We start from the raw sequence: 12,858 nt of genomic DNA, 5'->3' as shown, positions 1-12,858 counted from the left end.
GTTTGTGCCTCTCCATTCTTCCTCCATACTCTGGGTCCTTGGTTTCCAAATGAGATGCAAAAGTTGCTCTCATCAGAAAAGAGGACTTTGGACCACTGAGCAACAGACCAGGTCTGTTTTTCTTTAGCCCAGGTAAGATGCTTCTGATGTTGTTTGTTGTTCAGGAGCGGCTTGACAAGAGGAATACGACATTTGAAGCCCATGTCCAGAATCCATCTGTGTGTGGTGGCTCTTGATGCACTGATTCCAGCCTCAGTCCACTCCTTGTGAAAGTCCCCAACACTTTTGAATGGCCTTTTCCTGACAATCCTCTCCAGGTTGCGGTCATCCCTGCTGCTTGTGCACATTTTTCTTCCACACTTTTCCCTTGCACATAACTTTCTATTAATGTGGTTTGATACAGCACTTTGGGAACATCCAACTTCTTTTGCAATTACCTTTTGAGGCTTTCCCTCCTTATGGAGGGTGTCAATGATGGTTTTCTGTACAACTGTCAGGTCAGCAGTCTTTCCCATGATTGTGATTCCTACTGAACCAGACTGAGAGACCATTTAAAGGCTCAGGAACCCTTTGCAGGTCTTATGGTTTAATTAGCTGATTAGAGTGTGACACTTTGAGCTGAGAATATTGCACCTTTTCACAATATTCTAATTTTCTGAGATTGTGGATTTGGGGTTTTCATGAGCTGTAAGCCATAATCACAATTATGACAAATCACAGCTTGAACTATCTTGCTTTGCATGTAATGAGTCTATCTCACATTAGTTTCATCTTTTAAGTTGCATTACTGAAATAAATTAACTTTTGCACGATATTCTAATTTTTCGAGTTTCGTGTGTGTGTGTGTGTGTGTGTGTGATATAGATATATATATATATATATATAGATATATATATATATATATATATATATATATATATATATATATATATATATCTCAAAATAATGAAAGGAACACTTTGAAAACACATCAGATCTCAGTGGGGAAAAATATCATGCTGTATATCTGTACTGATATGGACTGGGTAATGTGTAGGAATGTAAGGATGCCCCATCGTTTGATGGAAATTAAAATTATCAATCTACAGAGAGCTGAATTCAAAGAAACCCTGAAAGTCAGTGAAAAATTGATGCAGCATGCTGGTTCATTTTGCTGTAATTTCATTGCAGCAACTCAAAATGGTACTCAGTAGTTTGTATGGCCACCATGTGTACTTATATGCATGCCTGACAACATCGGGGCATGCTCCTAATGAGACGACGGATGTTGTCCTGGGTTATTTCCTCCCAGATCTGGACTAGGGCATCACTGAGCGCCTGGACAGTCCGATGTGCAACCGGGTGGTGTCGGATGGACTGAAGCATGATATTCCCTCACATTCCTTCTGTACTGAAATGTATTGTAATTGTACTGTCTCCCTTATATTGTAGAGCACTGCGCAAACTGTTGGCGCTATATAAATCCTGTATAATAATAATATTCCAGAGGTGTTCTATTGCATTTAGGTCAGGCGAGTTTGGGGGCCATTCAGTGGTATCAATTCCTTCATCCTCCAGGAACTGCCTGCATATTCTTTCCACATGAGGCTGGGCATTGTCGTGCACCAGGAGGAACCCAGGACCCACTGCACCAGTGTGGGGTCTGACCATGGGTCGCTGAACGCCGCCAATATTAGTATAAAAAAATTCCAGTATCTATATCGCCATTTGTAAACTCTATAACTTTCACATAAACTAATTAATTTACATGTATTGGGATTTTTTTTTTTTTTTAGCAAAGACATGTTGCAGAATACATTTTTGGCTAAATTTATGACGAAATTTGATTTTTACATTTTTTTACATGTTTAATAGCAAAAAGTCAAAAATATTGTTTTTCCCTCAAAATTGTCAGTCCTTTTTTTTAAAGCACAAAAAATAAAAACTGCACAGCTGATCAAATACCACAGAAAGAAAGCTCAATTCCTGGGAAAAAAAGGACGTAAATTTAATTTGGGTGCAGCATTGCATGACCGCGCAATTGTCAGTTAAAGTAACGCAGCGACGTAATGCAAACCGCTTCTTTAACTGCTTCCTGACCGCCCTGTAGCAGAAATACTGCTACAGGGCGGCATGGGTGCGCGAAATCACGTGTGTATATATACGTGATTCGCGCTCCCATGGTTTTCACACCCCTCCCAGATAGTATCAGATTGCCCGTCAGTACACCAGTAATCACATTTAACCCCTTGATTGCTAGGAATACGCTCATACACAGTAAACCTCCATTGCTAGTATAGTGTCTGAACGGATCAATATCTTTGATCAGATCATCACTAATGGGACAGTGTGAAAATAATTAAAAAATAAAATAAAAAGCACCCTCGCCCTGCCCCCCCCCCCCCCCCCCCGCATGCGCATAAATCTATAAAGGTAGCTTGTAAAGGCTTTTAAAGCGTTGGCTATGGATATTAAAAATGTATGCAGTTTGTTGCCACTGTACGGGGCATGCACTGTTTTAAAGCATGTCATGTTTGGTATCTATTTACTCGGCATACTATCATCTTTTATATTCTACCAAATAATTGGCCAATATATTGTGTTTTTGTGCATTAAAAGTAAAAAAAAAAAAAAGTGTTTTTTTTTGCAAAAAAATTTGCGTTTGAAAAATCGCTGCGCGAGTACTGTGTGACCTAAAAAAAATTGCAGCACCCACCATTTTATTCACTAGGGTATCTGCTTTAAAAATTATATAATGTTTGGGGGTTCAAAGTACAAATTAAAGCCACAGTCCAACTCACACGTTCTAATCCTTGACAACAATTATTATTTTTTTTTTTCCTTTTTGGAATAAAGATTTTACAGAAATAAAAGCTGATCATTGTAAGCACCCCTGTCAGTGATAAATGGTTTGTCTCATCCTTGAAAACTGATAAATATAGAAGAGAGCTTGTTCCTTTAAAAAACAGACTTAATTGCCAGATCACCAGATGAAAATAGAAGAAAGCAAGCCTAAAAAAGAAAACTAGAGCAGCCATCACATCTAAGAACTGGTGAGCTGCAACATAATGAATGCTTGCTTCTGGGTTTAATATTGCTTTCATAACTGCAGAGGCTCTGTTGCTAAAGAAGGCTTTGGGGGGAACTTACTAAAACTGGAGTAGACCAAATCTTGAACAGCTGTGAATTGTAAACATATTCAGTTTGCTTCGTTTAAATGACACTAGGGTTGCATTTACACTGATGCTCTGTGGTTTGCCCACACTGTGGGTTCAGTGTATCTGAAGCTTTCCTGCAGGTTTTTTTTGCACATAGCTGTAGACTTCTATTATATCCTATGGGCTTGCTGCTCTTACCCATAGACTTCTATTCTACCCTGTGGGTTTAGTGCACTTTCTGAAATCCTTATTTTCAAAAATAATCTATACATCTCCAGATCTCTTTGTTTAATTTATTATGTATGTAATATATCCTGGTTTCATAAGGTTTCTGTTGTTTTACAGGGCATTTTCCATTTCCAGTTAGGGAGAGGAGAACCAATGCTGCACACCCGCCTGCGTCCTCATTGTAAAGAGTTTTTGGAGAAGATTGCTAAGCTGTATGAGTTGCATGTTTTCACCTTTGGTAGCAGGCTTTATGCACATACTATCGCAGGTCAGTAGTAATGCCAAATGTAAATGTCCACAATCAAGTGCTTGTAAACCGCTGACATGATATATGAACAGAGCGTAATCACTCTATAGTGTTTACTTGTTGCAATCCAGAGCATTAAGTGTAATTTCTGTCTGCTACTTCGTTCTGATTTCTGCATGAGTCACTTCTGACAAGTTTTCCTGACACCAAGAAAAGTTGACAAAGGAGGGAGTTCCAGCACACACCCTGTGATTGACAGCCTCAGCTCTGTACCTGTGTGCTTTGTGAAGGAGTGTGTGTCCCTTCCCTTCAATCAGGTCTCAGTTCTTGCTGAGATCTGTAGAGTGTAACATCCGCTTCCCACTCCCAGTTTTATTTCTTTTTTTTTTTTTTTCTTTTTTTTTTATAATGAAAAAAAAACACCCAGGAGATAACCATTACCATAAAAAGTAAGTCCGAATTTACCTGAATAAAACAAGGTGTGATCTACCTGGAAACTCAAAATAGTTGCTATATGTATGGGTTTATTGACACATGTCAAAGTTGCAAAACTGCAGGCATTACCATTTGTTTTACCCTCATTCACTAAGGGGTTTGCCTAGGTAGTTGTTACTGTTCTATGGACAGCAAACTGTTAAGAGCCAGCCTAATTTGAACATATTATGATATATGGGATAAAACAGTTTCAAATGAAGTTGCATTCTCAATTACATATAGTTGCACATTAAAATACAAACCTACTTGAGCACAAAGTTCAAAAATGTAATTTACACAAGGAAAGCATTTTTTACTTGGAAGAAACATTTTGGACATCTTTTGAGCACTAGAGGGCAGTGCAATGCTGCAAAATAAATCTCAACGCGATACCTTATCATAGGAGTGCATTTAGATTTTACAACCTTTGAATTGTGTTATTCAGTCAATTTTTATTTTAATAATGTATACTGTTTTTAATATAACAAATATTTATGAAAAAAAATATGCAGAAAAATCCACATACTCAAACCACTCATTTTCTGCTTTGTTTTCTTTTAATTGTGGTAAATTCCATTTTCAACAGTTCACATGAAAAATAGCCCTTAAAATCTATAATCCAGAGGCTCTTCTTATCCTCAATGGCTGCTCACCATGCTTTGTGTCTTTGGCTAGAATCGGATCTACTGCTATTTTACATCTGCCGTGAAGGCAGGTAAGCAGGTAATGAACAGTGTTTGCACAGGATGGACTTTGTAGTCAGGTGCTGAAATGTGTGATGAAAGGTTACCTTGGTATTATTCTTTGCATCATGGTGGCACAATGAATATGCATTACCACAGCCTATATAGCTGGAAGAACACCACTTTCATCTTGTATTTCCTTAATTAAACCTGAGTACCCTGCACCATGGTCCCATTAGGTCTCGTCAGGCCCTGGAACTATCTGGACACAGTTGAGAATCATTTCTGATACAGTAGATGGTCCAAGAAGCCCTCATACTCTAGTACCATCCTTCGTTTCTGTTCCTCTTCATATTTGGATACCCACATCTGTTTTGGTGCCTAGTCTTTGTTGGACTACACCAGCAGTCTCCAAACTGCAGCCCGGGGGCTGCATGTGACCCTTTCCTTGCTTTTATCTAGCCCTTGGGGCATTACTCCTCCCACTGATACCATTAATTGGGCACTTTTCCTTCCACTGACACCAATGATGGCGCACTATTCCTTCCACTGACACCAATGAAGGCGCACTTTTTTTTCCCCCAATGATATCAATGATGGGGCACTATTCCTCTCATTGACACCAATAACAGGGCACTCCTTACACTCACACCAATAATGAGGGACTATTCCTTGCACTGACACCAGAGAGAGGGCACTATTCCTCCCACTGATACCAATTTTGGGGCACCTTTCCTCCTGATACCAATGATAGGGCACCTTTCCTCCTCCTGATACCAATGATGGGGCACCATTCCTCCCACCGATACCAATGATGAGGCATTATTTTTCCCACTAATGATGGGGAATTTTATACTTTCATTGACACCAGAGTCTTTTCTACTTACACTGGCCACAGTCTGGCCCCCTCAGAGTCTAAAGGACAGTAAAGTGGCCCTTTGTTTAAAAAGTTTGGAGACCCCTGGACTACACCCATCACCATTACCTTGATGTGGTATTGTAATCGGCTGTTTTTAACCTGTTGGCACAGGCGCACGCAAATATGCGGCCTCTTGGCGGTTGGGCGTTGGCGCTAAGGGGCCGCATATTTGTGTACCCAATGTAAACAAAGGATGTGCCGAGAGAGCTTGCCCTGCGCGCATACTGGCACATTTATCGGCGCCTCATGGAAATTTCCTGATCGCTACTTGTGGTCAGGAATTTTCCAATCTTGTGACTGCCTTGACAGCCAATCATGGTGGTCACATGACCCTAAATCCCAGCCCACCTTCAAACCCCTTAAAGGTCCTGAAGGCATTGGCGCCTAGGGGTTAAACTAGTAGCACAGCTCCTGAAGAAGCGATCTTTATTGCAAAACATGTCGAGTTTTGACCCCAACTTTATAAGAAGCCCGGTCAAGTTATTTAGCCAAATCATGGCCTGTTCACATCGCAGGGAGTCTTGATAGTATTTGGGTGGTTTGGAAAATTATTTTTTAATATATTCTAACTTGTGTTTCAGTATTGTATTAATTGTGAATTTATAATAAAATTTATACCTTTTTTTTATATGGAAATTGTAGTGCTTGTTTACACCGCAGTCCCCCCACATTCATTTTGCAGTTCTGCATTCACATTTACATGCATATGTAATGGATTAGCAGTGTTTCTGTGGTGTTTCTTCAGCAATATGTATTTATTTTTTGTTATATTGCATTTACTTGTGTTTTGCAGTGTGTTAGTGTATAAGAAAAATGTTTTTGGTTCCTTGGGAGGCACAGGTGCAGCATCTAACCCTGCTGCCAGCAGCCTGTCCAAATTTAAGAGGCCGAAATACGTTGCTAGCTTGATACTGAACCCAGCAGTGCTCACACTTGGGGTCGTATATGTTTAGGGACATATTCCCCAATTGCAGGAATTGTGTGTTTGAGGCATATGTGTTTCAACTGATGGGGCCTTAAACACGTGTACTGCTCAGTACAGTGTCCAGCCACTGTGTACTTCAACTTGTCCTAGATTTTGACAGGCTGCTGGCAACAGGGCTGGAAGCTGCACCTGTGCATCCTGCCCCAGAACACTGAGATTTGGTGCACATGGATCAAATAGCCAGTGTCCATTTAACATAACTAAACTGTTTTGCCAGTGCTATACCCTAGTCTGTACATGATCTACATTTACCTGGAAAAGCTTTTTTTTTTTTTTTTTTAAAGTTTTGGATTGAGTGGAGAAGAATTAGAACACCTGTCTGATTTCTATTGCTGTCTGTTCTCCCGTCAGGGAGATTCACCCTTTCTATTTGTCCTGTTTACCAGTTTACCATTATCATCTAAAGTTATAGAAACCCCAAATTTTGTGCTGTCCCCAGAAGAGTAATGGAGGGGAAATTTTACAATGGGGTTACTAGTTCCCGTAACCTGGGGGCCGGCCCCCAAGCTATTCCAATAATTTACTGAGATTTTCTCACTTCCTGTTTTTGACTTTGGGACAGGAAGTAAAGGTAACTCTCCCAAAGGGACACAGATGGCAAAAAATAAACAGACAGAGGTTATAACCCCTCCCTTACTTTATCCAAAATTGAAAACAAATAAGAAGAAAAAAGATTTTGGCTATAGTTCTACTTTAAAGTATTTTGTGAACTTTATCTACATCATGCAATGCTTTCTTGGTAAGCACAATCAGCTTAACCACTTCAGTAATGGACAATTTTACCCCCTTTCTGCCCAGGCCAATTTTCAGCTTTCAGCGCTCAGTTTGAGTGACAATTGTGTGGTCATGCAACACTGTACCCAAAGTAATTTTTTATCATTTTTTTCACACAACCAGAGCTTTCTTTTGGTGGTATTTAAACGCTTTAGTGCCGCGCCATAGCAGATATACTGCTACAGGGCAGCAGCTGTGCACAAAATTATGTAAACAAAACTGTTCTCTCCCCTGTCGGCTCCTGCACAATGTTTTGCATGGCTGTACATAGTACAGCCATGCAAAGCAGTGTGCTTACATTTACAGTGAAGTACTAACACAGTACAAAAATGTCAGGACAGTACAGATATCCCCCAAATGACCCCTTTTTGCAAAGTGTACAGTCCGAGGTATTTAGTAAGAGACATGGCAAGTTTTTTGAAGTTGCAATTTTTTTTCCATAAATATTTGGAAAATGAGATTAAAAATTTTTTTGTTTTTTATAATTTTTTTGTTTTATTTTTTTTCTTTCTTTAATATTTATTAATACCTATAGCAAAGAATTTCAAGTGGAGGTCCAGGCTGAATTGACTCTTGCCTGTCCCATGATCCCACGGTGTCCTCACACTGGCAGGGTTGACTGTCCATCCTGTCTCCTCAGCATCGGCATCTTCACTGTGGGCACCCGGCTTTGACAGCTTGTGGCTGCGAATAGCGTTCTGCGCATTAATGGTCTCGTAGTCTTCTGGGACCTGTCACGTGTCCCAGAAGGCTACAGGACAGAAGAGGGGAGGTCAACTTCTGATTTCCTAGGCAATTGCAGCGGAAGTGGGAGTGTGTGCCTGTCAAATTTAGGTAGACCGCCCCTCACCCCCCCCCAAGAGGTGCCAATCTTTAACTGGGAGTGAGGGACATAGCCTTAAAGCGGAACTTCCCCTTTTGGGTGAAGCTCTGCTTTAACTGAAATCGATTCATTCAGGTTTTTTTGTTGTGATTAGCTTTGATTGGCCACGAGACACAGATGTGCTGTGATTGGCTCAGTCTGTACATGTGGTCACTGTGACCAATCACAGCTAGTGACACAATTGTATACAATGGATGGCATGAAAGGAAGTCATCCATTGTTTACAATCCTCATGTCACCTGCTGTGATTGGTCACAGCAGGTCACATGGTACTGGCCATGGACCAGTACACAGATCTGTCATCAGCTGTGTCCAAGGTACACAGCCGGTGACAAATCTCGCCACAGCGCTGCCCGGGAAGGACGTCATATGACGCCCAACCAGATCGACGAGAGTCCCGCTCAGCCATCATTCTCCTGTTTGGACGGGAAACAAGTTAAATATGCTAGAGCATATGCTGTAAAAATTTTGAAAATGTTTAAGTACCTTTTTTTTCTTATCCTCTCTTTTTTTTCTTTATTTTTTTTCTTGCTCTGTGCTGGTCACGCTACTGCTGTGTCACTTTTCCACTTCCAGCTCGATTTAGGTAGCCAGTCAATCTAGAGCAAAGTACAAGAGCAATGAGCTGGAAATATGTGACTGACTGTTATCCCAAAGCAAAGTTTCCTTGCACGAAGTGGAGAAACAATTTATCTGAAGTCATGGATGAGAAGACAAAAAATAAAATATCTGCACCAACATAACATTTTTTTTTTTTTTTTGCTTGTAATAATAGATCGTTAGGATTTTATTATTGATCTTTAGGATTTTAATTATTCTTAATTGATTTTACATAGTGTCATATACACTATATTGCCAAAAGTATTGGGACACTTGCCTTTACACGCATATGAACTTGGCATCCCAATCTTATGCAGGGCAAAGACGGGGAGAAAACCGGCCGTTTTTTTTTTTCTTCATCAAAATGAAAAATCGGCTGACGTTACCACCATTGGTAAAAAAAAGTCGGCTGATTTTCGTCCGGTCTATGACCGGCAAATATAATAGCGGTGTCCCTGCAGAGAGCTCCCCTGTTATATTTGACAGAAGAAATAGAATATGAATAAGAAGTAAAAGAAGAAATAGAATATGAATAAGAAGAAATAGAATATGAATAAGAAGAAATAGAATATGAATAAGAAGAAATAGAATATGAATAAGAAGTAAAAGAAGAAATAGAATATGAATAAGAAGAAATAGAATATGAATAAGAAGAAATAGAATATGAATAAGAAGAAATAGAATATGAATAAGAAGTAAAAAGAAATAGAATATGAATAAGAAGTAAAAGAAGAAATAGAATATGAATAATAAGAAGAAAAAGTTGCAACATTGTTTCTATTTGTATCCATTTTGGATACAGATGTTTCTATTCGGATACAAATAGATATAATGTTGCTATAATTTTAAATGTCAATTATAATATCAGACTGAAATTCTTTTTTTTTTCTTATTCATATGCTATTTCTTCTTCTTATCCATATTCTATTTCTTCTTTTCTTCTTATTCATATTCTTTTCCTTCTTCTTGCTGGTCACTGCTCATATGCATTTTTTTAAAATCCGTAAAAAAGATCGGCCGATATGTCCATCATTGGTGCGAAAATCAGCTGAACGACAAAATTGGCCAATTGTTTCCCCAACACGACCGACAAAATCATGAAAAACGGCCGACCAATTACCCCACTAACAATCTGAAAATCGGCCGATTTATTTTTTTTTTTTCCCGGCCGATAAATTAGCCGATTTTCTCCCGTCTATGGCCTGCATTAGTCTGTAGGGTTGAATATTGAGCTGGCCCAACCTTTGCAGCTATAACAGCTTCAACTCTTCTGGGAAGGCTGTCCACAAGGTCTAGGAGTGTGTTTATGGGAATGTTTGACCATTCTTGCAGAAGCGCATTTGTGAGGTCAGGCAGTGATGTTGAATGAGAAGGCCTGGCTTGCAGCCTCTGCTCTAATTCATCCCTATAAGGTTAAGATCAGGCCAGTCAAGTTCCTCAATCCCAAACTCGCTCATCCATGCCATTATGGACCTTGCTTTGTGCACTGGTGCACAGTCATGTTGGAACAGGAAGGGACCCTCCCCATACTGTTCCCACAAAGTTGGGAGCATGAAATTGTCCGAAATGTTTTAGTATGCTGACGCTTTGAGTTCCCTTCACTGGAACTAAGGGGCCAAGCCCAACCCCTGAAAGACAACCCCACAACATAATCCCCCCTCTGCCAAACTTTACACTTGGCACAATGCAGTAAGGCAAGTACCGTTCTCCTGGCAATCGTCAAACCCAGACACGTCCATCGGATTGCCAGACAGAGAAGTATGATTGGTTACTCTAGAGAACACCTCTCCACTGCTCTAGAGTCCAGTGGCGACGTGCTTTACATCACTGAATCCAACACTTTGCATGGCACTTGGTGATGTAAGGCTTAGATACAGTTGCTCAGCCATAAAAACACATTCCATAAAGCTCTCTACTCGCTGTTGTGCTAATCTGAAAGCCACACGTAGTTTGGAGGTATTTAGCTATTGACTCTACAGACAGTTGGCGACTTCTGCACGCTTCAGGATGTGCATGACCCCACTCTGTCATTTTACGTGGCCTACCACTTTGTGGCTGAGTTGCTGCTGTTCTCAGTTGCTTCCACTTTGTTGTAATACCACTAACAGTTGACCGTGGAATATTTAATAGCAAGAAAATTTCACGTTCTGACTTATTGCACAGCTGGCAACCTATCACGGTACCACGCTTGAATTCACTGAGCTCCTGAGAGCGACCCATTCTTTAACAAATGTTTGTAGAAGCAGTCTGCATGGCTAGGTGCTTGATGTTATACACCTGATTGGAACACCTGGATCCAATGATTTGGAGGAGTATCCCAATACTTTTGGCAATATAGTGTACATTAACCTCTTGGCGCCGGAAGAACGCAACTGTGCGGCCTCCTGGTAGCTGGGCCTAGATGCCGAGCAGCCGCACATTTGCGTTCTATTAAAAAAAAAAAAAAAAATGTGCTGAGAGCAGGTGCGCTGTGTGCTCCCAGCACACATGTCCGGTACTCACTGAAAGGTACCGATCTCCTCTTTCGATCGGAACCTTTCCTGATCATGTGACCACCATGACGGCGTGTCACGGCGGTCACATGACACTAAAACCCACCCCACCTCCCGGTTTCTGAAACCCTTAAAGGGGCGGGAGATGGTGACACCAAGGGGTTAATAAATATAGTCCTTTCTTGCCATTGTCACCCAGTATGTGTTTCAAGTTTTGTAATTTAGTTTGCTTCCATTTTTGTACAAGTATACGTGCAGCAGTGTCTTTTTCTGTGTCCCTCTTTTGTTTACTGGCTCCTGTCTGTCTCCAGCGGTTCTCCTCTGGTTTTCATAAAGGTGTTTTGTCCCCTCCCATCAGAGCCAATCTGTGTTCCTTATAAATTAAGGCTCCTGGCATACAATCGGGCTGCTTTATAAAGGGGGCAGAGCCCTGGAAACGCATAGCGGCTTTTCCTATTGCCAACATCACCAGCCACAGTTGACAGGTTCTTCCTGCCCGTCCATTCCTAATATCACTGTTGGATCTTGACAGCTGCTAATTCTCCCATGATGGAGGACACATCTGCTTTGCCTGCCAGTTCATAGAGCAGTGTATAGTGTTCACTTTTCCCTTGCCTGCTGCATGTCCTACGTGGCTTCCTATGGCTGTAATACTCCATCATGTGTGCAGTGCCAGTGTTGGTTCCTACTTGCTGAACATTGTTTTTAACATGTAAGAGTCCGATTTTAATTTAACTTGTTGTGCATTTTGTTTTTCTAACTCCAGTGCTTTTCCTGTCTTCTACAAACATATTATAGTTGAGACCTTGATTTTTAGCTTGCCAAAGGAGTTGTCAGATCTGCTTTAGCATACCGTTCGGTATATTTGAAGGAAACCATTATAGATGGCATGCTGATGCTGACAGGGTATGCTCGATAAAGGCTTTAAATCTGATGAAGAAATGCATGGTAGGGGTATAGTTCTGATTTTCCTCATCCAGTTCCTCTCTGTAGAGGAGCAATTTGAAGGAGGGGGGGGCGGTTCTCAAAGCATGAGTAGAGGAACCTTGGGTATACGTACCCCTGTAACACCAAAGATAAAATTTTGGACTTGGTCCCAAAAGATGGAAACCCCTTGGCAATGCCAGAAATGATGCAGTAATGCCAGTGCAGGCATGTGGAAGACTGAGAAACTGCTTTAGAAGGAAGAAATGGTATGAAGGCCCTGTGGATCAATTTAAACGAAGTCTCTCTCCAAGGTTCATTTATCATATATTTGCTTATTTTATTACAACCTTCCAGAAGTTTGTCTACAAGAGTGTCTTCCAGAAAGTCCTTGTTCCTCTTTTTCAGATTGGTGGCAGAACTGAAGTAAGTGTTTAATTGCGCATAGAGGTCAGAGATGGCGTAATTGTGTTTCCTTTGCAAGCTATCAAGAGTTGAAAATTTTTGTGGCA

The 12,858-nt window shown here is 40.7% G+C and overlaps 1 protein-coding gene across 5 annotated transcripts in view; it reads left to right on the top strand.

Annotated features, from left to right (window-relative positions):
• CTDP1 (CTD phosphatase 1) overlaps positions 1 to 12,858 on the top strand; it is a 199,530-nt gene that overhangs the window by 46,913 nt on the left and 139,759 nt on the right. For all 5 annotated transcript variants that reach the window (XR_016313465.1, XM_089682340.1, XM_089682339.1 and 2 more), the window contains exon 5: positions 3,483 to 3,633. Coding sequence is in view for 4 of the 5 variants with exons in the window: in XM_089682340.1 (XP_089538466.1) it covers positions 3,483 to 3,633 (151 nt within the window). In the remaining variant the exon portion in view is untranslated. The remainder of the gene's footprint in view (positions 1 to 3,482; positions 3,634 to 12,858) is intronic.

This window comes from Staurois parvus, unplaced genomic scaffold, assembly GCF_062004578.1.
Source record: "Staurois parvus isolate SC_StPar_1 unplaced genomic scaffold, SC_StPar_1.0 ptg000287l, whole genome shotgun sequence".
Classification (NCBI taxonomy): domain Eukaryota; kingdom Metazoa; phylum Chordata; class Amphibia; order Anura; family Ranidae; genus Staurois; species Staurois parvus.
Note: the sequence above shows the minus strand (reverse complement) of the source record. Positions and strands in the feature narration are given on the sequence as shown.